This window comes from Microtus oregoni, unplaced genomic scaffold (genome assembly GCF_018167655.1).
Source record: "Microtus oregoni isolate MIOR12 unplaced genomic scaffold, Mior012 000042F_ref0000377, whole genome shotgun sequence".
In the NCBI taxonomy this organism is placed as follows: Eukaryota; Metazoa; Chordata; class Mammalia; order Rodentia; family Cricetidae; genus Microtus; species Microtus oregoni.
This window is the reverse complement of record NW_024543209.1, coordinates 10760592-10785284: the sequence shown is the minus strand read 5'-3', so window position 1 is coordinate 10785284 and position 24693 is coordinate 10760592. Positions and strand designations below refer to the sequence as shown.

At 42.8% G+C, this 24693-nt stretch overlaps 1 protein-coding gene across 1 annotated transcript in view; it reads right to left on the bottom strand.

Moving 5' to 3' along the window:
- F13a1 (coagulation factor XIII A chain) overlaps positions 1 to 24693 on the bottom strand; it is a 155984-nt gene that overhangs the window by 126299 nt on the left and 4992 nt on the right. Inside the window, exon 3 of the mRNA XM_041632770.1 lies at positions 15743 to 15931. Within this exon, the coding sequence (XP_041488704.1) occupies positions 15743 to 15931 (189 nt within the window). The remainder of the gene's footprint in view (positions 1 to 15742; positions 15932 to 24693) is intronic.

Sequence of the window (24693 nt, the reverse complement as noted above, 5' to 3'; positions counted from 1 at the left end):
TCCTAGACAGGGAAACAGAACTTAAAATAGCACCAGTCCTTATGATAGTGCAAATAGAAAACACAGTGCCTCTATTGGAGGAGCTCAGAGCTTTGTGCAGATGAATGGACTCCCTCCCCTCAAATAAAGTCCTGCTGATGTCTTTCTCCATGGGCCTCCCACTACCACAGTGTGAGGTGTCACAACTTTGCTACCAGACTGCGGGAAGGGTCAGATGTTAAAGTCCTTGATTCCTATCTGCATCAGTTTGGCTGTTATAGCAAATTACTATAGCCTGAGTGACTTCAACTACCAGCATGTATTTCTCATACGTCTGGAAGCTTAGTTCTTGATAATTATGGTGCTGGAACTTTTGGTTCCCTGTGAAGGTCAATTTCCTAATTCATGACTTTTTGTCTTTATGTCCATGTATGATCAGAAAAGAGAGATTAAAGTATGGATGCCTGGTCTTGTCTTTTTCTGGGCAGGGCACTAACTTCATTCATAAGGGCTCCACCCTCATGACACAATCACCTCCCAAAGACCATCACGCCAGAGGATAGGATATCACCATAGGAGTTTAGAAGAGTGAATACATTTAGTCCCTAGCCTATCTCAGTTGATTCTCCAAATCTTCTTTCGCTCCCACACTAAAGCTCCTCTGTTTGCTTTGCCTAAACTAAGACTGTGCTCATCATATCTACTTTCTCCCTTTAGTGGAGGACCATGGGAAGTCAGATTGCGATAACTGACTTATCCCAGTAATCATGACTGGACCATGGGCCTGAGATCTGGAGAAATCTTTGAAGAAGACAGTGTATGCAGAATGTGAAGAACCCAATGCTTTTTGCACGTCCTATAGAGTGATACAACCCCACTGCAGAAGGTTGGGTCTTAAAGCATTCTTTCCTGCAACATACAAACATGGAATAAGAGTCAATACAATGACTTTCATAGATATCAAAGGTCAGCAGGAGTGGATATATTAAGCTCTTGCCACTACTGTCAGCTGAAACCAGCTTTCTTAGAATGAGCTGTAATGTGACTGTGTGGGGGATGGTATGTGGAGACACTGACTGACTCAGCTTTTGCCAGTGAGGGCTGGGCCAGCTGAAGTGTGTGGCTTTTAAACTTCTCAGCAAGCTCCGTGCAGTTCTTTAGAGGCTTGGACAATAGTGTCTAGGTTTCTTGACGTTGATATATCATCACACACCACATCTGTAGCAAAACTACAGCCAGGGTGTTAGAGCCCCAGAGGCACGTGACTTGGCCCATTCAGCCCTCCCCTCCCCCCATTACACTAAATTTCTGGTAGTTGCCACTGGTGAGACCCATTCACCCTGCAGGTGATCTTTTTGAGTTTCCCACTAGCTCAGATCTGCCAACCTCCACCCAGAACCTTGAGTGCCTATAGGATCCTGCGTACCCTGCATAGCAAGGGCAGATTTGGAGACAAGTTTGGTTCTTTCCTACTCGAGGACACAAGTGGCTAAAGCTTGGGCCTCTTGTCTCTGCAATGAAGAGCTGGGAAAGAATCCATATTTTGTCTTCTGTGTTTTCTGGAGTTGTTTCCTAGCTCTGTTCCTGTTTGCTCCATCCCTTACAGGTTGGTTTTCTTCTCCCTGTTTCATCTTGAATGGGAACCTCTGCTTGACCTGAACTATGCTGAATGCAACCACTGTGACATTTAAGGGCAACCAAGGACACACCCTATCCAATCAAACGTTCTTGGCTCCTGGAGATTTCTCTCATAGAAATGGAATTTCTGTACCATTTGGAAATGTGTTCACACTGTTTAAACCATAAAATTCTCTCTTTACCCTGGCCACATTCCTCTAGGTTTCTAGTGACTTCCTCTTCCGGCCTCTCTTATGCTTATATAGCCTAGGTTTGCTAAGGACAGTTCTTCTATATGCCAACTTTCTCAACATTTCTCCTAGACTTTCTTTTTCTCTTGGTGTCCGAGATTATAACCCACTCAGCTTCATCAGATCCTGTCTGACCCTGTGTAGGGGAGTATTTAAACTCTTCACTGGATGTAGACAATTTCTAGGCTCGCAAAGTACGTGGGCTGGGAGAAGTGACAATAGTTCTGTGCAGCCCCAACAAGTATTATACTGTAATTTCATGAAATGCACTTCATGATAGACATCACCTTTACCCATGAGCAGATACAGGTATTGAAGTATTTACAGAGACGTGTTCACCAGAGCAGCCGGTCCTAACTCTTCATCAGATGATTGCCCCTAGACACATCTCCTCTTTCTACTCCTTGGTTGTGCTTTGACCACAGATTCAGCCCTCAGGATCCTCATCCTAGCCTCCACTGACTCACGGTCCCCAGCTCCTTATGCTTTCCACTTTGTCTCTCCAAACTTTCTCGTGGAGCTCTCGTGTCTTTTCAGGACACGGCTGCCTCCAGAAGAACAGTTGATCATCTGAAGAATCCCATTTATATAAGCACATAAGCAGTGGCCATCAGAAAAAGATTAGCTACTTTTACCGGGCATGCTCATCCCATTAAAGAAACTGCTGGTGATATAGCTCTATCCAGAAGCAGAGTCATGATGGATGAACTCAGCCTGCTGTTCTGGGAGTACTTCCTGTTTCATCATGCAAATAGCTGCATCTCTACCTGACCAGAGACTAGGCAGATGACAACAGCTGCTCAAGCTATATGACTCATGAACATAATTCTCCAATTTCCATCCAAATGAAGGCTTGAGATTAAATACTCGGTTTTATTAGAACGCATATTATTATCATTTTGCTTTCTCTTCCAGAAATCTCTATTTTTAAAAGTATGTTTCGTTTCACAGTTCCAAGTGTGGAACTATGTTCTTTCTAGGTTGGCAGGATAATATGGATTCTCCATCTTTACCTTCTAGAACCTTTCCACAGGTACTCTTAGTAATCTGTAGAAGGAATAGGTCCTAGCCTCTGTCTCCACAGAAACCTGCACATTTTTTTGAGCTGGTTTGAAACTGCTTTGGAAACTAATGGTGACTTAATTGGATTTGATTGTTTTAATAAGCTTCTGATCATTGAAAGAAAGAGGTTTTTGGGGAGTGGGGGTTGCGCTGGACTCTAACACAATGAGTTGGATTGTTGGGGGAGGATGATGACATGCTGTGTGGAGAATCCAGATGTCCCAGCCAATCACCAAGAAGTAGGAAACCAGTTACCAACCCAGTAAGGACAGCAGACTGGCTTCATTATGATGCCCAGGCCTCATGGGCTCCCCAGGATTGACTTCCATCTCTGTGCCTGGACAGCGAGTGGTGCCCAAGCTCTGCATATAGCCAGGAGCTTTAGTCCATGAAGGAATTCTCTTATATTAGAAGCTGATGAGCAACTGGAGAACAAGCCCTTTGATGTCCGTGAACAGGCCCCTTTCCACCTAGAGGCAGTCATGGCTCTTACCCTTGAAATGCTCCTGATTCTTCAAGTTTCTTCTTAAGACCCACCTGCCTTCTCTAAGATTTTGCTCTTCAATTCTTGCCTGCCTTCTCCTTCCAGACTGCCTGCCTGTCCACTAACTCTTGACTAACTTCAGAATTCCTATTACTCTAACTATGACAGATTCTAGAGAAAGGTTTGGGACACTAGGTGTGCACCTAAGGACAAGGAATCAGTGTGCAAAACAATTGTCTACTTCTCTGTATTTATTTCAGCAGTGTTCACAACAGCCAGGTTCCCTAGGGAAGGGAATCACATGCAAATGGAATACTATTTAGTAAATTAAAAAAAAAACAGTAAAACCCTGGCATTTCTGGAAACACCAGTGGGCTCAGATTCACAGTATTAAATAACTGATCAAGATATAGAAATACAGATGGGGCATGAGGTTACTCATGTAGAATATAAAAAGCTAAGCTCACAGAAGTAGAGAGTATAATCCTGGTTACTGGGGACTGGGGAGAGATGAGGAAAGGAGGAATAAGGAGACTACTTAAGGGGAAAATGATACAGACAAATAGGTGGAATGGCTTTTGTTTTAGAGCCAACAACAATGTATCGTGAAAAAATTTGGTAGGAGAGGGGGTTTGGATGGTCTCATTACAAAGAAATGTGTTTGAGAAGACAGATGATCTTTGCGTAAAGTTGATCATCAATACTGCATACATGTACCAAATGATTATCCTGAACCCTAGGAAAATGTGGAACTCTTACCTGTCAATTAAAGGTAAATTCGTTTTAATTAAGCTAAATGAAGATAGGACGTGTTGTTAAGCTTCTGTTACACACACACACACAAACACACACACACACACACACACACACACACACACACACACCATACTATGGGATGTCAGGATTCAGGACACAGTAGGCTTTGTGTCACACAAATTCACTGAACTAGACGTTAGACGTGATCTTATAAAGGCTGGTGATCAGTCACAGATGGTAAGTAGATTCGGGAGATTGAAGGAACCCTCACAAGCTCTCTAGTAATTTAGCAAAGAAATTAACAAACAGTCAAGAAAGGGGCTGGGGATGGAACACAAACAGTGCTTGTCTAGTGTGCACAAAGCCCTGGATTCAACCTTTAGCACAATAAATAAAATAGCAGTCAAGATAGTGTTCAGTCAGAGTCAGTTGTACAGGTCCGGAGCCCTGATCCTCAATTCCCTGAAGCTAAAGAAATCATTGTGAATACACAGAATAGTTAGAGCCATGCAGCAACCATTCCTCTCCTAATCAGTGAATAAATTCATAACCATTTATGCCTGGGACATGTGTGTGTGTGTGTGTGTGTGAGAGAGAGAGAGAGAGAGAGAGAGAGAGAGAGAGAGAGAGAGAACAGGAAAGAGTGGAGAGACAGAAATAGGAGGAAATTCAAGAAAGGTTCAAGAAATGAATACTGGAATCTTAGGTGAGGCTAGCCGAAGACGTGCCAGGCTATTTATAGCTCATCTTAATGCAGCCTGTCTGGCTGCTACTATAGTGCCACTTTATGTGGGTTATCCTCCTGTAAGAAACGCCGTGAAGATGCAGCTTCCTATGCACTTGCAATATTCAGAATAAGCCTGGTAATTGGGTCACCTTATTAGCAAGAAACTATCACTAAACTGTTGAAAGAGCTTCTGGTTGTCTCCCATCAATCCTTGCAGCATGCTTGGGGAGGAACCAGAGGGCATGGGTGATGAATAATTAGTCCACTTAGTGCCTTTCTTTAGTGAGTTTCCTTTCCACTTACACGATGCTTCCTTTTAGATGGGAGCCGTAAGAGCAAGGTGTGATGGTCGGCACATTAGTTTTCATTAGGTATCCCCCCCCCCCACTTTTCTCACTCCTCACTTCATATTGGTGACTCCTTAGAGCTATAGGGAACATCGAGCAGTACCCGCTCTGCATCACGCCTCAGTTCAGATTACAGGTTTCTAACCAAGTGGATTCAATTCTGCGTGTGGATACTAATGAGCCAAGCTTATTAATCTGAAGTGTAGGGGACCTGTGCTTACAGAGGGAGGGAGAGGCAAGGGTAAGGTCAGATGAGGGGGCCAGAAAGGAGAGGGGAGAAATAAGAGAGGATGGGGAGAGGTACAGGTGAGAGCTCATCCCAACCTTCATAGTTCTTTTCTTGCATGTTCTATGCAGCATGTGGGATGTAAAATATGCTGGTGACTGTTTGCCTGGGAACCTTCACTTTGCCTAGAAAGTTGTGTTTCTAGACATGTATGCTTTGTGTGTGTGTGTGTGTGTGTGTGTGTGTGTGTGTACTTGTCTACAAGGGTAAGAATAAGAGAGAGATAAAGAGGGCTGGAGAGATGGTTCAGCAGTTAAGAGCATTGCCTGCTCTTCCGAAGGTCCTGAGTTTAATTCCCAGCAACCACATGGTGGCTCACAACCATCTGTAATGAGGTCTGGTGCCCTCTTCTGGCATGCAGACATACATGCAGACAGAACATTGTATACATAATAAATAAAAAAAAAGAGATAAAGAGTGATGCATTACAGAAAGGGGCAGGAGGAGCAGCAAAGGGTCTGAGATAGCAAGAGGTGATGACAACAGCCAAAGGTGTGCACAGCTATTTCCATCTCTTCCTAAGGAGGGTGAGGAGGCGTGCAATGAGGCCTCAGGTACTAAGACGTGGACCCTGGTCCCTCCTACTTCAACCTCAGAAAGCCTCCATCACTCAAGCTAGAATGGAAGACAAATCATTCCAGGAAGAAGTTGGCCTGTGGGTTGTCAGGGTTCCTACTTGAACTAATTAAGTCATCAGCATGAATGTTGCATGGATGCTAGGTAAGTATGTGTAGAAACTCAGGGATTCTTGTCTTTGTCACCAGGAGGGAAAAGACAAGACAGCAATTACCTTGCATTTGCCTTTTGAGGGTGTCTTATTCTTTGTGAGTATATTTCTTTTTAATCGATAAATAGTAATTGTGGATATTTGGAAGGACACAATGTGACATTTTGATCTACATATATGTGTCATAGGAAAAACTGACCAAGATAACTCACATAGCCACCACTTTGTCAATTTATCTTTTTTGAGAGATGAAAACATCAAGAATCTAGTATTTCAGCATTTTTGAAACATGCACATTATTAATTGTGGCCCCCATGCTGTGCAGTTGGTCACCACAGCCTCCTCCTCCCATCTAGTAGAAACTGCCCTCCCTGATCAACACCTTCCCTCTCCTTGCGCCCTTCGCCAGCCTTTAGCCTCCACAAATGACCCTCCCACTCTCTGTTTCTATGAAACTGACCTTTAATATTCAACATGTGGGGACTGGAGAGACAGCCCAGTGACTAAAGGTACTTATTGCTCTCGCAAAGGACATGAGTGTGACTACCACCACCCATTTTAGATGGTTCGTGACCACCTACAACTCCAGTATTAAGGCTTTCAATGAGCTCCTCTGGCCTCTTCTTATACCCACACATACATGTACACATAACTAAAACTATAAATTTCTTATGAAAGATTCAAGCTGTAAGTGGAAGGACACTCTTTGGTCTTCTGTGACAGGTTTATCTCGCTTAGAAGAATGTCCAGTTCTACCTATGTCATTACAAAGAAGAGAGTATAATAGCATCTCATTGTATACATGCGCCCTGTTTATTGATGAGCTCTTGTCTGGGTTCCATATCTTAGCCACCATGAATAATGTTAAAGAGTACACACAAGTGCACATTTTTCCTTAGCATATTTATTTTAACTTGGGAATAAATACCTAAAGTGGGGTCCGTGGATCATATAAGCTATGGATTTATTTTTGTGAGGAATGACCATACTGTTTTCCACAATGACCTACTAGTTTATATCCCAACCAACAATCTACAAGAATTCCCTTCTCTCAGTATCCACATCAAAACTAGTCATTGATCAACTTTTTGATAATTGCCATTCTAAAGGGTGACAGACATCTCATTGTGGTTTTAAATCACATTGTGTTGGTAATTAGGGAGGGAGAATATATTTTCAATATCTGTTGACCATTTATATTTCTTCTTTTGAGAAATGCCTATAGAAATCATTTGCCCGTATCTTCAAATAAGTTACTGAGTCCCTGTGAACTTTGGCTCCCAGATTTCAGTGGAGATTATCATCACCCTTCCTGCCTTCGGTTTTGTCGTTTGCAGTTTTGCTGTTAGCACGAAAGGGCATTTTATATAAATTACATTCCTTAATCCATCATCAGTTGGTTTACTTAGCTTCATAGTGTATGACAAAACATTTGAGAGAATTAACTTACAAAGAAAAAAAGATTTATTTTTACCTTAAGTTTGGATGTTGTAGTCTAAGATCAATTTGCCCTACTGTGTTGGCCTCCCTATAGAGCCTCCTGCCAAGATTAGGTGAACTTACCTCCTCGTTCGGCTGTCTACAATAAAACCAACTCCTCAACTCAGACATACAACAAGCATGCCGAGTTTTCCCGAGTTTTGCAGTTGGTGGCCTCCATCAGGGTGAGCACAGCCCAGGTGACTCCAGCTTTTCTGTACATGTGTCTGTCCTTCCTGAACCCTCTCATCACTCCAGTTGGCTCAGGCCCCAAAGCTGTGCAGAGAGAAGTGCCTTATTCTTTTTTTTTTAAACTGGGTCCCACTCTAGTCTAAGCTGGCCTCAAACTTTCAGCAATCCCCCTGCCTCAATCCCTTGAGTGCCAGGATTTCAGGAGTGAGCTATGGCTCTTGGTTTCAGATCTCCTATACAGTTGACTTTACAGCCCATCTACGGGGCTTCTGGTTATTTATAGAACATTGGAACTGCTGACAAGTGGTACAAAACAACCTGTATGTTCCAGTTTTCATGTCCTACTGACCTTCTTGGCCTTTGTCCCAAAATAGACGCTGCTACCACCCATTTCAGAGCCATCTTCAAAAGCTCCTCCAGGAGGATTCCCCGAGCTGTGTGCTCAGTGAGACACTGCTTTCAAAATAGCTGCAAATAGCTTGCCCAAGAAGCTGGCACCAGGTTCCACCTCTACCTTTCAGGCTGTCCCACTGACTGTGGATCAGCCCCTTGGAGGCAGACGCCAACTAAACACCCTACTTTTCACATTGTCCTTCTGACCACGGGACTCCCCAAGGGCGGGAGTGAACATCTTACTGTTCAAAATGTCTCTTTGACCATATTCCTTGGGAAGACAGAGGGTTCTTCCTGTCCTGACCCCAGCCTGGTGCTTGCTCATGCAAAATGTTCAGTAAGCATCCACTAAGTGTACTCTGAAGAAAAAAAAAATGAGCATTACTGTAAAAGAAGCCAAACAAAAGGATAGATGATAAAAATGTGACTAAAAAGGGGATATTTAAAAATCTATTTTTTTTTTCATTTTTCAAGACAGGATTTCTCTGTGTACCTCTGGCTCTCCTGGAACTCACTTTGTAGACCAGGCTGGCCTCAAACTCACAGAGATCTACCTGGCTCTGCTTCCCAAGTGCTGGGACCAAAGGCGTGCACCACCACCATCTGGGTAAAAACCATTTTTGAGAACAAAGTTGTTGACTAAGAATGCCAACTTGACATTTATTGTAATGCTGGCACAAAATCTTAAATGGTCACATAGTAAAAAAAGGGATTTTATATCAGGCATCCTCCACATAACTCCAAATTCCCTCAAGTTGCACCATCCACTCTGCTCAGTGCTCCACAGAGCAAAGGCAACATCCAGTTGGAGCTTTACACTTCCTAGGGTATTCTAGCAATAACAACAGACTAGGATAGCGTTTACAGTAAAATAGTTTTAGTAAACACCCCACTAAAGGAGATCTGTGTTTTGACTGCATGCCACGCGGAGCCTCTAATATGCAGATGCATGCAGTGGCTGAAGAGACACAAGCACAGCATGCGCCAAATGCATTTGACCACAGCACTTCTTATTTTTCCCTGCGAGCATCTCCTGACAGTTGTTCACAGGGAAGGCAGCCTGGGAAACACTGTCCTAGTTTCTCAGATGCCATTATTAGGTGCTTCACACGGATGCTTAGAAATGAGCATGCCTGTTGTCAGTGTGGAAACCCACAGGGGCAAAGATTTGAGATGACACCCTGTAGAAGTGCGCCTCCGAAATGTCGAAATAACCCCCTTTCGGCGAAATGAAGTGGAAAGTGTAGACACAACATGGCCTCTGACTTATTTCTCTATGAGATTTGGGGCAGGAAATTTCTCTGCAGAGAAACCAAGTTATATATGTGTGAAAAGCACACATCCACATGATAATTTTATCTGGAATTTCTGAACTATTAAAAAAAATAAGAAAGGGCACAAGGTCCTAAAAGATTTGGCTCTCAGACTGTAATGATTTACATAAGGTGTTAATGTGTTTCCCAAAGAACGTGTGCCGGGAGCTTGGTCCTTGGTATGAGAGCGTGTCAGAGTGAGGTAGAACTATTGCAAAGTGCTCTGTGCCAGCTGATTAGGTTCTTGAGGACTTGGTCTTGAAAAGGTGGAATGCTGGTTTTGCAGAGGAAGTTTGCTCTGAGAGAGTGGGTTATTCTAATAGAGGAGTCTGATCTTTGTCTGCCTCTGGCTTTCTTCCCTGTGACCCCTCTCTTTTGCTTACGCTCCGTCCATGATGCCATTCTCCAGTGATGGGATACTGTGAACTGGTCCTTCACCAGATGTCGAACAATCAGCCTGATGTTTTTTATGAAGTTCCTAGCTTTAGGCATTTTATTTTAGTGATGGAAAATGGACTGACACATTGATATAAGAGTCCCTTGCTTTCCTAAGCCCATGCAGTGCAGTTCACCTCCTCTGGCTTTGACTAACTTGAGTCATGAGCACAGTGCTAGTTAAACTCACATCTCTACTTCAAACAATCACACTCTGCCTCACCTTCCCCTGCATCACCTGAGCACAATAGAGGTTTTATTCTACCCCCACTCACTCATGCTGATGCTCTATGCTTCCCCTCCAGGAACCCAGGGCTTCTCTGACTCTTTGGGCCTTTTCCTTGGCTGTTCATCCCCCATCTGCCTACTGCATTCAAGTCCCCCCAAGTCCTGAAACAAATCCCAAGCTAAAATGCCCTCCCTATAATTCTCATCTCTAGTTACCATTGGGATTTTATGTTCCTGCTTTTGCCACACCTATGACCTCTCACCGTATTTACCTTCAGACATTACAACTGCTTCTGTCAGGCAGATAATCAGTGTCTCCCTAACTGTTGAGTCCAGTGGGAAATTCTAACCTTGGTCACTCTTGTCCTTTTAAGGTACTTAGCTTTCATAGTTTTCGTGCCCTCTCTGAGTTCCTCCTGCTTTCAGATCCGTGCTTTGGCCCTTGCTTCTCCCTCAAGGATTCCAGTTTCTGACATCTTCCTTTAAAGTTGTTTTCCCCCAGGATTCAAGCCCCTGTCCCAACGTACAGAATTGATTTTTGCTGAGTGAACTTGTCTAACCAGATGTGTATGTTATTCCATTTCTTTTCTGTCCAACCCAAACACTACTCCTATGCTTCATCCTCAGCTTGTCTCTGAACATGTAGCCACCATAGCCACTCAGGAGCTCCAAAGAACAGCTGCGGTACTTTTTGGGTTCAACTTGGGCTTATTTGATGAATCATTTCATCTTAATATCATCTGAAAAGAGGTGGGCATAGTGCAAAATCCAGAATGGTGCCGGAAGAAGCAAGTGGAAAACACACAGCATCTGGCACTGATGTGCCCCCTGCCAGTGAGTCACCAATGAAAAGCACCGCCACCATCATCACTTCCCATACTCACAGGTTCCTCTCCTGCACTGGCTTGGTCATCACAGCCAAAAGAACACAAAGGTTACCCCTGATTCATTCTTTCTCTTGCCTCACACCCGTCTTGTTCATTGTGCCTCCTGGCATTACTCTATTGTTTACGGCTCTCATCCGGGCTCTCTCATCCTCTGTCCTCTGAGCATCTCTCCTCCAGTCTTGATACTCCACAACCACATGGCACAAGTCACGAATGAGACTTCTCTATGCCATTCCCAACCCAGTCCCTGATACTCTGTTGACTTTTAATAAACGCTACCCAAGAAATGAAAGAAATAGGACATTGAAGTGTTGCTGACAATATTTTGATGCATTGCAGGGCTAAAGATGTGTAGAATATTTCACTTGGCCTAGGTCTGGAAATGCTTGGGCACTTGATGACTGTAATCATAAATGACTTACCCTAGTGGTACTGTTATGAAGGGCTATTCCTGTGTGTTCACAGGTTGACAAAGATGGACAGGAAACTAGCCACATCCTCTGGAGACACCTGGTATTATAGCTTGAATCTGCAATGTCCCCATGGGCTCACAGATTGATCTCTAGGTGGTGGCACTACTTGGAGGGGTTCTGGAAAGGTGGGGAGGTGGGTTCTGGTTGGAAGGAGTAGAACACTAGAGGCTTATCATCAAAGTTTATAGCTGGCTCTCCATTCCTTGTCTCTCTGCTGTCCACAATAGGGGAGATGATCTGCCACCTTCTCCGCACATTCTGTTCAGTTATGGGCTCAAAGTTAGCAGAGACAAGGGGTCTGAACAATATCACTGAGTCATGGGCCAGAATATAATTTCCCTCTTTTAAACTCCCTTCTTGGGTGTTTGGGTCACAACAAACAGAAATCAGAAGAGGTAAGGAGAAGAGCAAGAGATAGCAGAAGAGGGTGAATGCAGCATGGTACATACATGTGTGGCAATGTCACCACAGCATGGTACATACATGTGTGGCAATGTCACCACAGCATGGTACATACATGTGAGGCAATGTCACCACAGCATGGTACATACATGTGAGGCAATGTCACCACAGCATGGTACATACATGTGAGGCAATGTCACCACAGCATGGTACATACATGTGTGGCAATGTCACCACAGCATGGTACATACATGTGTGGCAATGTCACCACAGCATGGTACATACATGTGTGGCAATGTCACCACAGCATGGTACATACATGTGAGGCAATGTCACCACAGCATGGTACATACATGTGAGGCAATGTCACCACAGCATGGTACATACATGTGAGGCAATGTCACCACAGCATGGTACATACATGTGTGGCAATGTCACCGCAGCATGGTACATACATGTGAGGCAATGTCACCACATCATGGTGCATACATGTGAGGCAATGTCACCGCAGCATGGTACATACATGTGAGGCAATGTCACCACAGCACGGTACATACATATGTGGCAATGTCACCACAGCATGGTACATACATGTGAGGCAATGTCACCACAGCATGGTACATACATGTGTGGCAATGTCACCACAGCATGGTACATACATGTGAGGCAATGTCACCACAACATGGTACATACATGTATGGCAATGTCACACAGAATCCATTAGTGATTTTAAAAAGGAATGGTTTTTTTCTCTCTCAACTATATGAAGAAGGGGGGATGCACTAAAGTAACAGCAAAGTAACACCACCAGCTGCTGCCCAGCCCTAGCTGCAGCCACGGGTTAGCAAAGCCACAATTCACACTCTGTTCCAGCTTTCACGTTTTAGCCTTGCTGCAGGCTGAGGTGGAGTGAGAGAGAAAAGCCACACCCACCTCTTCAAATTCATTAGCACTTCCCACCCAATGCTCCAGCTGGCTGGGTCAGCCCACAGCTAATGACTGCAGTTGTCAAACAAAAGCTTGCAAAATCCTGACCAGAGAAAAAGCCCTAACTCTCCCCAGAACTTTCCTGGACACCTTCTCCCTAGAAAACCAGTACACATTAAGTTCATCTGGAACCATCTTGCTTAAATACCTTAAAAGGAATCACTTAAATATTAGATGTGTATCTAAATAAGGAAGGAAGGAGGAAAGGAGAAAAAGAGGTGTGGTGGTTTAAATGTAGTTGGCCTCCATAAGCTGGTAGAGAGTGGCACTATTAGGAGGTGTGGCCTTGTTGAAGTAGGTGTGGCCTTGTTGGAGGAAGTGTGTCAATGTGAGGGCTGGCTTGGAGGTCTCCTATGCTCATACTGTAACAAATTCAGACCACTTTCTGTTGCCTGAGCATCAAGATCTAGGACTCTCAGCTCCTCCAGCACCAGGTTTTCCATGTTACACCATGATAACAATGAACTAAACCACTGTAAATGTGAGCTACCCCCAATTAAATGCCTTTTCTTTGTAAGAGTTGCCACGGTCATGGTGTCTCTTTACAATAATAGAAAGACTAAGGGGGAAGAGAGAAGAGAAGGAATGGAGGAAGAAAAAGGAAAAAAATTAGTTAGAAGGTAGAATCACTCCTAAATAAGACCCATGAGCTAGGTTCTGAGGACAGCATAAAGCGACACTCCGCAGTATCAACCTGTCCCAGCTCAACCCACTATAGACAAGGTCCTGGAGAAGCAAAAGGAAATAATAACAAAAATTACCGGCTATGGACTGGAAACAAATCAGCAGGAAGATGTGTGTGTGTGTGTGTGTGTGTGTGTGTGTGTGTGTATGTGTGTGTGTGTATGTGTGTGTATGATCTTAACATAGTAATAAAATTCTGCAAGTAGTAGATATGTTCTTTAAAGTGAATGTTTCAACTGATATTGTTGGTGTATTTTAATTGTGCTCAACCATCTAGTTTTAAAAGATTTATTTTAGCTTTAATTATATGCAGTTGTATGTGTCTGCGCATGTGAGTGCAGAAGTATTTACAGGCCAGAAGTGGGTGTGGGAATCCCTGGTTCTGGAGTTACAAATGGTTGCAAATTTCTGACATAGGAGCTATAATTGAATCTAGGTCCTCTACAAAAGCAATACTCTGAGCCATTTCTCCGGCCCCTGTCATTTAAAAAAATAATTTAAGCATTTTTTACATGCATTTATGCATAGAGAGGGCAGCTTGTGGGAATCACTTATGTCATTCCATCATGTGAATGACCACCCCCCAGCCCCTTAGCCTTCTAGAAGAAGAGATTATCCTCTTCCAGAAGAAAAATGGCAAGAGCTGGAGAAAGCCCCAGCTGTCTCAGTCTTACACTATTGTTGCAGTGATCATGCTACATTTTGAATGATGGGAAACAGAGAAAGGACAGGAAACAAATCCCCCATCCCTGGTCCTTTAATTATCTCCTTTAAGAGCCAGAGGTCCAACTACTAAATAGTAGAGCATAGAATGTTGTTACTTTCTTTTTCTTATATTGATGACAAATTTGGAATCAGAAAATCCACTAACGTTATAATTCCCAGAAGAGCCATGAGGGAACAGCACTTAAAGTTAAACATGTGAAGAGGTTACACAAGGTTTAAAATACATGTTCGTTTGACTATATACGCTTTTAATCTTAAAATAAGATGAGTTATGTGTTTGTTTTCTCCCTTTATACTGAAGAAATAAAACCAACACTATTTCTTTTTTGTTCGTCTTTTTAAAGACCTTGGTGCCCACTGTAGTGGATACAGCAATATGTGACCCAAACCTCTCTCCGTCTTGCCCTCCACTGCTGATCGGCTCTTAGAGCCTTGCTGGCCAACACAGGAAACCAACTATGTTAAGATTATAGTCCTTCCCTAAAGGAATCCAAGAACCAAGGACCAATCCATGCACAGAGAAAAAGGAACCCCTTCTTTACAACAGGACCACCCCGAATAAACTAGTCCAGCTACACAGCACACCTTGGGGTTCAATGAGGTCTCTGGGGCTTTGCTACTTAACTCTCCCCTCTGCCCAGTCCTGAGTCCTGTATGCCTTTGCACACAAGATCATCCCAAAATAAACTGTCATAAGACTATAGAGTAAGTCTGAAAACACCAAATCAAAACAATACATATCTTTGTACCAAAGCCTGTTATACATTGCCATGAGCTGTGGTCACCATATTACACAGCTGAACACAAAACTCATACTTTGTAAAAGGGAAGCAGAACCAAGTTAATTTGAGAATCAATGGACCAAGCAAAGCTAAATGATACTTTCCTGAACCTAATGTAGAGCATCAGTCTTCAAGAACAGAGTACAAACTAGCCTGTGAATTTTGTGAATCATCCTTTTCTCATGAACCACCTGAGACTTCCTTCTTACAGATCTAACTGGGGGGCCCCAAATGTGAAGATCAGATGCTAAGGTTTGCAAATGCTCCCAGCATATGAAACTGATTAAACAATTCTAAAGTTAAGCCAAAACAATAGGATGCCAAAATTATTTGAGAAAAACAAAACAGTTGAATGACTTTTTACACTAAACATGCTAGATTTTTCAAATGATTGGTGCTTGACCAATTTTACCATTCCTCCAACCAGTCTTAAATATAGGACTTGGGAAGAGTATTATCATACCAGTTCCCACCTCTCTCTGCCATGTGACCCCTGGTATCGTAGTTAGGGCAGACAGCACTCACCAATGACATATTCCACTCTGAAGTGATCCTGCCTGGGGACATATGGACGATTGAAGTCAATCTGGACGTAGAAAGTCTGCCCTCTACGGACAATCAGCTTGTCGTTGTCGTATTTGTCTGTGTGGTGATCAATCTTGTTGCTGTCCCATCTCTCTTTGAACAGGTGAACAGCTGTGACAGTCAGGTAATCTGTCCATGCAGAAAGCAAAATAAGGAAACCATTAAAGGTATTTGACCTAAATATACTCTCTGTAATCTATTTTTCTAGAAGAAGATCAGCTGAATGAAATTGCAAGGGAAGGGAGGGGCAGCAGATTTGAGAATCAGCCTCTTGTTTTGGAAGACAGGTATTTTTTAACCTCTTTCCACCTGTGAACTCATTTCAGAGCACAGAATACTCACTTCAGGAGAGACGGGCACCTAGTTTATAGATCTAGAAACAGAGAAGCGAGGGTCAGAGTTCAAGCCTTCCATCTCATGCTGGGTTTTAAGTCAGGTCCTTCCCACCATGACTATGCCTCCCTGTGTGACATTCCCACTTCAATGACCCCATCTTTCAAAAAGGAGGGATCAAATCTGACAAATCTTCAAAGACAAAAAGCTATCCATTAATCCAAACTTCTTCTCCTACCCCAGGAAGGGTCAGATGTCCTCCGACTGTAATTCTAAAAGTAGATCTAATTCCTCAAAGGCAGAGACGGGGAGGGGAACCGTTCTCTAGAAAGAAAGGCAGCTTTTCTGTCTGACAACACGCAATCATGTCCACTGTCATGGGCAGAGTCAGACTCACACTTCCTTGGTTCCTAAATGAGCCATCTAGGTGTCAGACTCTTGTCTTTTTGATGTCAAAACTTCCATGGCTTTCTTGTCTTTTGGAGTCAGGAGTATACATTTCAATTACATGTTTGCTACTTGTGTAGTTTTGCATACATCCACTTATTTTGCAGGTTCTTGTGTCAGGTTACAAAGTCCTGCAGAGGCTTACACATAGGATGGAGACACGAGATTCCTTGAGTGAAAGGAACCTGCAGAGAGTGTGACACATGCTAGCCCTGGAGAAAAGCAAGCTCCCCTCTTGCCCTGTCTTCATTCTGTCACGCATGTGATCACCACATTGAAGGCAGAAATATCTACATTGTAGTTTAGGAGATTGAGTGAGGGAACTGGTTTCTGTACATATATTTGGAGTTCCATGTAGGGGATGCTGAGTAAAGTAGCCTGGCCTCTAGTCTCCACATGCATGTATACATGTGCACCAATATGTGAGCACATACAGAGCATACATATAAACTAGTTTACAACCCTCTCTCTGACTGTTTCTCTCTCTGTGTTCTCTCTCTCTCTCTCTCTCTCTCTCTCTCTCTCCCTCTCTCTCTCGCTCACACACACCCACACACAAACACACACATACACAAAATCCTCTTTCTTATCAGGATTAAAATGTCTTTTAATTTTCATCATCATCAATCCAAAATCTCAAAATGAATCCTTCAGTTCTCCATTCATGAACAGGGGGTACAGGGGTGGAAGGAATGCCCCAATAACACAACTTCACTGAATCTCAGAGACAACGGCACCTTATGGACCATTGGGTAGATATTCTAGGTATGGATGAGCCATCTCTATGCAAAGATTCTGATCTTTGACTGAACAGGACATTCACTATCAGGAGGGACATACAGTCTACTCTTATACAACTCTACTGTTCTCAAGATGGCCTGATGTCTGCTTTCCTGTGGATTTTCACACATCCTGGCTCTGAACTTCCACACAGATCCAGAGCAAGTCTCTGTCTGGTACACTGGAATTTAAAGACCACTTGGAGACACCCTCTGAGTGACACCACCTCAATATTTTACCCCCTTTAAAGTAATCACTTCCAGAATTTTATGAATTCCTCTGTTTCATAGTGGATTTCATTTTGTTAATTTCTCTCATGAAGAGTTTTCCCTTCACTAAAATACATTATTCTGGCTGTAGTTTTTCTAGTAAACTACAATGAGACCATTAATGAATCTTGTAAAAATAAAGCACATTTTGGTTTCTTCATCTCAGGCATCATTGGACACTAATATCTTACTAGGGAATTATACATTAAGCATCTGCTGAAGCAAAATCCTTAAAACACATTCTGATGTCTCTTTTAATCAATAGTGTATAGCAATTTAGCCTAGACACCCAAAGATCTCTTACCTGGGCAGCTATTTGGCTATACTTTTATGCAACCGTTTTTTAGTTTGTGGCTCCATTTTAAGGCCTTGCATGCATTCATATTACATTTCTGCTTGTAGAATTGGTCCATTGTTGCACACACTTATGATCATTTTAGACCTTCAGTGTGCATTCAGTACATTTACAATTCACTACAGTCCGATTTCCATAGTGTGCTTTTTTGTGTTGTTTCACAAGCTATGAATCCAAGTATTGATTACGCAATTGCCTCCTCACTGCCTTATAGCCATACTTGAAGATCAATCAGGTAAGGGTAAATATGCAACTGAGACTCCCTTTTCAGGTGATTCTAGGCTCTGTCAAGTTGATCCTCAATGTTGATGAAGACATCTGGGGAAGAATGCATCAGGCAAGGAGAACGGTTCAGGCAAGAGGGTGAATGATCACAAGAGAAGCTGGAAGACAGTAAGCTGGCTTGGGGGAGTTGAGGGGCACAATGAGAGCTCAAGGCCAAGAACTCCCACAAGCCTCATTAGCCTTGTTCAGGGGTTTAGACTTTGTATTGAGGATCCAGTTAAAACCCAAAGCAGTAAACTTACATAATGCTTAAATTCATACACAGAAGTTTAAACCACTTCTGGAGACAGAGTGGGGGAAAGCTGGGATGGTGTCAGTCTTGATATCTGGAAGGCCAGTTAGGGAGTGGTTGCCCATTCTAGGGTAAAGAATGTACTGAGATCAGTCTCCCTGTAGGGCATGAGTCTACAGGTCCTAAGGTACTCCCCTTTTTGCCTCCATTTACACTACCCTCCCTCCCTCATGATCAATTGCCCCCAATGTCCCAATTGCTGCTTTTCACTTAAATAAATCTTATATCTAAACATTTGGGTCTTGATGGTTTTTTTTTTCATTTTAAAAAGAATTATTTCATTAACCACAGAAGCGAATATATCAGTTCTTTAAATATCATTCACCAGGCAGTTTAATCTCTAGACAAGTAATTTTGAGGGCCACATGGCCTATTGGAGAAGAGGATTTGAGATTACCAAGGCCTCCATGTTAGAACTTTAGTTTCCTATTGGATAAGACCACCAAGTCTTCATGCTGTTTGGAACAAAGGGTAAGTAAAGGTGCTATTGAAGTGAGTGTCAAGCCTAAGAAAGACAGACAAGACACACACACACACACACACACACACACACACACACACACACGCTTTATCTTATGGTTTCTTGGGATTTTTTTCTTAGTGAAAACAAACACATACAGTTTGTTTCGGAAACAATATATAGGACCCAGGAGATGGGTAAGGAGTGCTTGCTGTGCAAGCAGGAAGGTCTGAGTTCGGATCCATAGCACCCACTTGAGATCTGGGTGTAGTCATACACTCCTGTGACCCTCGAACTGTAGAGGACAGAGGCAAGGGCATGGCTGGAGTTTGTTTTCCATCAGTCTCGTAAACAAACGGTAGGTTCCAAGATTAGTGGGACACTCAGTCTCTAAGGAGTAAGGAGTAACACAGACCAGGAATAAGCTGCACACTTACTCAGTTGCTCACACATCTACAAAGTACATGACACTAAGGTACATGCACATGCTGGTATCGGCATATGTGTACATATGTGTGTGTGTGTTTATGCCTATTGCTCTGCTATTGCGGATATTAAATTTTAAGCATTGAACTTGCAAAAATCATGTTTTGAGTGTCTTGATTTTTTTTATTACAACATCACCCTAATAAGCCAGTGCCTTTGGAAAAGAAGGGAAAAATTCATAGGAAAACACTTCATTTTAAGTGAGGAGAAACCAGGGCAAAGCTAAATAAAAAATTCCCATTTAATCTTTTAAGAATCTACTTTAAAACAATCTGAACTAAGAAAACATTTTGTTTAAAAAGTGAAACTTGGAAAAGAAAAGGACACAAAAATTAAACTTGGCTGAGGTGTGGAAGATTAAAAGCTACTCTGATAGGTAAAAGATTTCAAACAAAGCAATCAAGTTCGAGATGCCAGGAAAACGTGAAAGATGTGTGGAAAGATAAAACTGGCGGCTTATTCTTTAAAAATAGAAATGGCAGTCATGTTGCCTTTTCCTCAGAGTAATTTTCTAATGGCTCAGTGGACTCACTGGGTATTCTAATCTGTTTTTCATTACTATAATGCAATATCTGAAGCTGGGTTTTTATAAAGAAAGTATTTACTTATTGATAGGGAGAGAGGAAAGAAGGAATAGAGGAAGAGAAGAAGAGAGGAGAGGAGAGGAGAGGAGAGGAGAGGAAAGGAGGGAGGAAGAGGGGAGCGGGGAGAGGAAGAGAGGACAAAGACTGGGTGGTTGGAGATGGACAGTTTAAACCACATATTCTGGCTCTACTGAGGGAACTGAACAATGCCTCATGGTTTCTGGAACCTGGCATCTTAAAGGCAGAAGCTGGCAGAGAAGAAGAAATTTCATGGCCAGGCCTGCAGAAAGTGCTCTATGATCAGGCTTCGTCTTTTATAAAAACCCACCTCCATGTAAACTACTGGCTCAGGGTCCCAATTATAAAATGGGGCACTGAGCTGAACAGAGAATTCTCAACAGAAGAACTTCAAATGGCCAAAAGACACTTAAGGTCATGCTCAACTTCCTTAGCGATCAGGGAAATGCAAATCAAGACAACTTTAAGATACCATCTTACACCTGTCAGAATGGCTAAAATAAAAAACACCAATGATAGCCTTTGCTGGAGAGGATGTGGAGAAAGGGGTACACTCATCCATTGCTGGTGGGAATGCGAACTTGTGCAGCCACTCTGGAAAGCAGTGTGGCGGTTTCTCAGGAAATTCGGGATCAACTTACCCCTGGACCCAGCAATACCACTCTTGGGAATATACTCAAGAGAGGCCCTAACATACAACAAAAGTATATGCTCAACTATGTTCATAGCAGTATTGTTTGTAATAGCCAGAATCTGGAAACAACCTAGATGCCCTTCAATGGAAGAATGGATGAAGAAAGTATGGAATATATACATATTAGAGTATTACTCAGCAGTATAAAACAAGGACTTCTTGAATTTTGCGTACAGATGGATGGAAATAGAAAACACTATCCTGAGTGAGGTAAGCCAGACCCAAAAAGAGGAACATGGGATGTACTCACTCATATTCGGTTTCTAGCCATAAATAAAGGACATTGAGCTTATAATTCACGATCCTAGAGAAGCTAAATAAGAAGGTGAATCCAAAGACAAACATATAGGCATCCTCCTGAATATTAGCCTTCATCAGGCGATGAAAGGAGACAGAGACAGAGACCCACATTGGAGCACCGGACAGAAATCTCAAGGTCCAAATCAGGAGCAGAAGGAGAGGGAGCACGAGCAAGGAACTCAGGACCGCGAGGGGTACACCCACACACTGAGACAATGGGGATGTTCTATCGGGAATTCACCAAGGCCAGCTGGCCTGGGTCTGAAAAATCATGGGATAAAACTGGACTTGCTGAACATAGCGGACAATGAGGACTACTGAGAACTCAAGAACAATGGCAATGGGTTTTTGATCCTACTGCACGTACTGGTTTTGTGGGAGCCTAGGCAGTTTGGATGCTCACCTTACTAAACCTGGATGGAGGTGGGTGGTTCTTGGACTTCCCACAGGTCAGGGAACCCTGATTGCTCTTCGAGCTGATGAGGGAGAGGGACTTGATCGGGGGAGGGGGAGGGAAATGGGAGGCGGTGGCGGGGAGGAGGCAGAAATCCTTAATAAATAAATATATAAATTAAAAAAAAAAAGAAGGACCTTAATCTCTTCCAAGGGCACACTCCCAGTGACACAAGGACATTCCACTAGGCCCTGCCTGTCAGTTCACCACACTGAGACCACGTTTTAGCATACGAACCTTCGGGAACAAACTACATTCAAATCACAGTACCCAAAGTTAGTGATGGGGAAGGAAGGCGAGGTCTCCAGTGCCACCGAATGAATGACATTTGCCTGATTGACCGTGGGTGGTTACACACAGAGCACCCCAGGAACAGAATCTGGTTCTTACAGTGCGTGGTTATAGCAAGGACTCTGCAGTTGGTTGCCATGGAAGATGAGCAGAGGTATAAAAATGACATAAGGCATTCTAGTGCCCATTTGTCTACCAGGGCCCTCTCTCCAAGTGTATGGTACACGGAAAACATCTGTTAAGCTGGTGGATGTGTGGCACTTTGTCTATTGGTCTAACAAGACCTAACTTAGATAGAAAGAGCTTCGTCATTGTTCAAGCCTCCCTCAGCCCAGGCAGCAAGTGAATTCACATCTTCCTGTCCAAGCCCAGCTCCTAGAAAATAGAACACTGGGAAGTCACTGCTTCATCTTTAAATAAAGTTATATCATGGCTAGAAACTTGGCAGCTTGCCCTTTCAAACTGACAGCTTTCAAAAAGTCTACCTAACACAATTCCGTCTAATTCCCAACACATGAGAAAATGGGCTGTTAAAGAAAGTCTCTCCCCAAGCGTCAGCTCCCTCCCTACCCTCCTACTCTCTCCCTAATATGAAAAAAGTGGATTATCTTCTCCCCGGGTTGCAAAAATATTCTTCTGAGAATGATTATACCTGTCACAGATGGAATCTTGAAATAAGTTAAATGTTTAGGTTCATATTCTAGGAATTCCCTGGTGAGCTGAGTTCTTCCTGAAATCTTTGGTAACATTATTACCAAGCTATAGGCGTTCATGCTATGCGTGAGGAAGGAGGTCTGTTTATGATGGGAAGAGCCACAGGAAGGCTTTTTCTCCCACATCTTTTGGTGACTCAGGAGGAGAAAGTAGAATTAGAACAATTAAAGGCATTTTTCTTCCGCAGTTATTATTTAAACAGTTGCTACTAAGAAGTCCTGTAGCCTAAAATGCTTTAGAAATCCCAGAACAAGAGAAATGAGACTCACACCTTCTCCAGAGGCTAAACGTTTTTTGGTCTACATTTCCTCTAGCTTGGAATATCTCCACTCAGTTTTCTATCTGCTATGAAAATTACTCTTATAAACCATAAGTAAGAGTCCACAGCAAGTCCCCTGTGTTCAGAGGAATAGAGAGACAGTGGGATCTTTAACACTTATTGTAATATGACTCCTGCCAAGTTTCTAAGGCTTATCTTTTCTGTGTCCTGTAGCTAATTCTCACCACTAAGTATGCGCTGTCTTAAAATAATTTTCTATATATTCTTGCTCTCTTCCTTCAACTTTTAAAAGGGTCTTATTTCTTCTCTGCCTACCAGGTGGTGTGTGTGTGTGTGTGTGTGTGTGTGTGTGTGTAGGTGTTGGGTGGTATGCATGTCTGGGACACATATTTGAAGGTCAGGGAAGGATTTTGGATTTGGGTGCCATCCTCAATCATTTTATGTGTATTTCTTTAAGGCAGGGTTTCTCCTTGAGCTTGAGATTTGAGTTTTCTCAGTTAGTTTGAAAACAGACGAACTCAGCCTTCCTCATCTTCTCTCACCACAAGACCTGGGGTTAGAGGACTGTGTGCAGGATGCCTCATTAAGAATGTGGGTATCAGGATCTGGTCCTCATAACTGCACATCAAGCTTCTCATCTAGGAAGTCATCTCTCTACTTCATCACTCTTTCTTCATTTGATATGTGGTCTACATCATCTGTATATAGTACAGACTACTCCAAAACTCGAGATCCCAACCTTCAATGCACTGGGATTACAAGTTTTTATTCCTTTTATTTTAGAATTTGTTGAGAAAGAGTGTGTGTGTGTGTGTGTGTGTGTGTGTGTGAGAGAGAGAGAGAGAGAGAGAGAGAGAGAGAGACTCCTAATCACAGAGATTAGCCTTGAACTCACGTAGCTGAGGATGATCTTGGCTTATCCTTCAACTGCCATCTCCCAAGTGCTAGAATTAGAAGTCTCTACTGTCATGTCTAGTGTGTCTGAAACATTCTTTGTCATTTTACAAGACCCAACTGAGATGTCTCTGTTATCCAGAAACCTTCCTCATCCTCTTCCCTGCTCCACTATGCCACAAGGCCTATTTCTCTCTCTGTTTTACTGCAACTTACCAAAATTTCAATTAGTCTTTATTAGACTGAATTGCAGTGATTTTTCCTTTTCTTATTCTTTTTAGAATGAAAGCCACTTGAAGTTAGAGACTGACTTCCTCTTCTTGTTCTCAGACAGACTCTGGGATCTCTCCTAACATGTAAATGACAGCAAATCTATTATCTGTGAACTGGGTGAGTGAAGAACTTCATAACTTCATTTATTCATCACATAACAAATGTCTCTCTCATTCTTTCAATAACCCTGAACAAAAGAGTCTTCTTGGCACCAAGGAGAAGTTGATTGCTAACCGATTGAGAGATTGGTTTAGTTCTGACAAAGAATTATGGGAAGGAATAAATTCTTAGGAAAACACACAAACTGACACTATCCTAAAAAACTTCAGGATCTGCCTCCATTTGGACATTCACCAGGCCATTCTTGCTTCCTTGTTTGACCACAAACAACAGACCTGCCATGTAGATATTCTAATAACTGCTACAAATGACCTCTCTGTTTATAACAGAGTCCCACAGCCCAAGAGGATGAAGTAGTCTTATGTAACATTACGTTTCTAGCCACACAGAACCTGAAACCTGGAAGGCTGTAGAGAAATTTTGCAGAAACACAACTGAATGTGTAGAAGAGTCTTTTAGAAACTGATGCCATGATGGGACTGGGATGATGGCTCAGCTGGTAAAAGCACTTGCTACACAAGGATGAGGACCAGAGTTTGGATCCTAGCCCTGACTTCAGAGG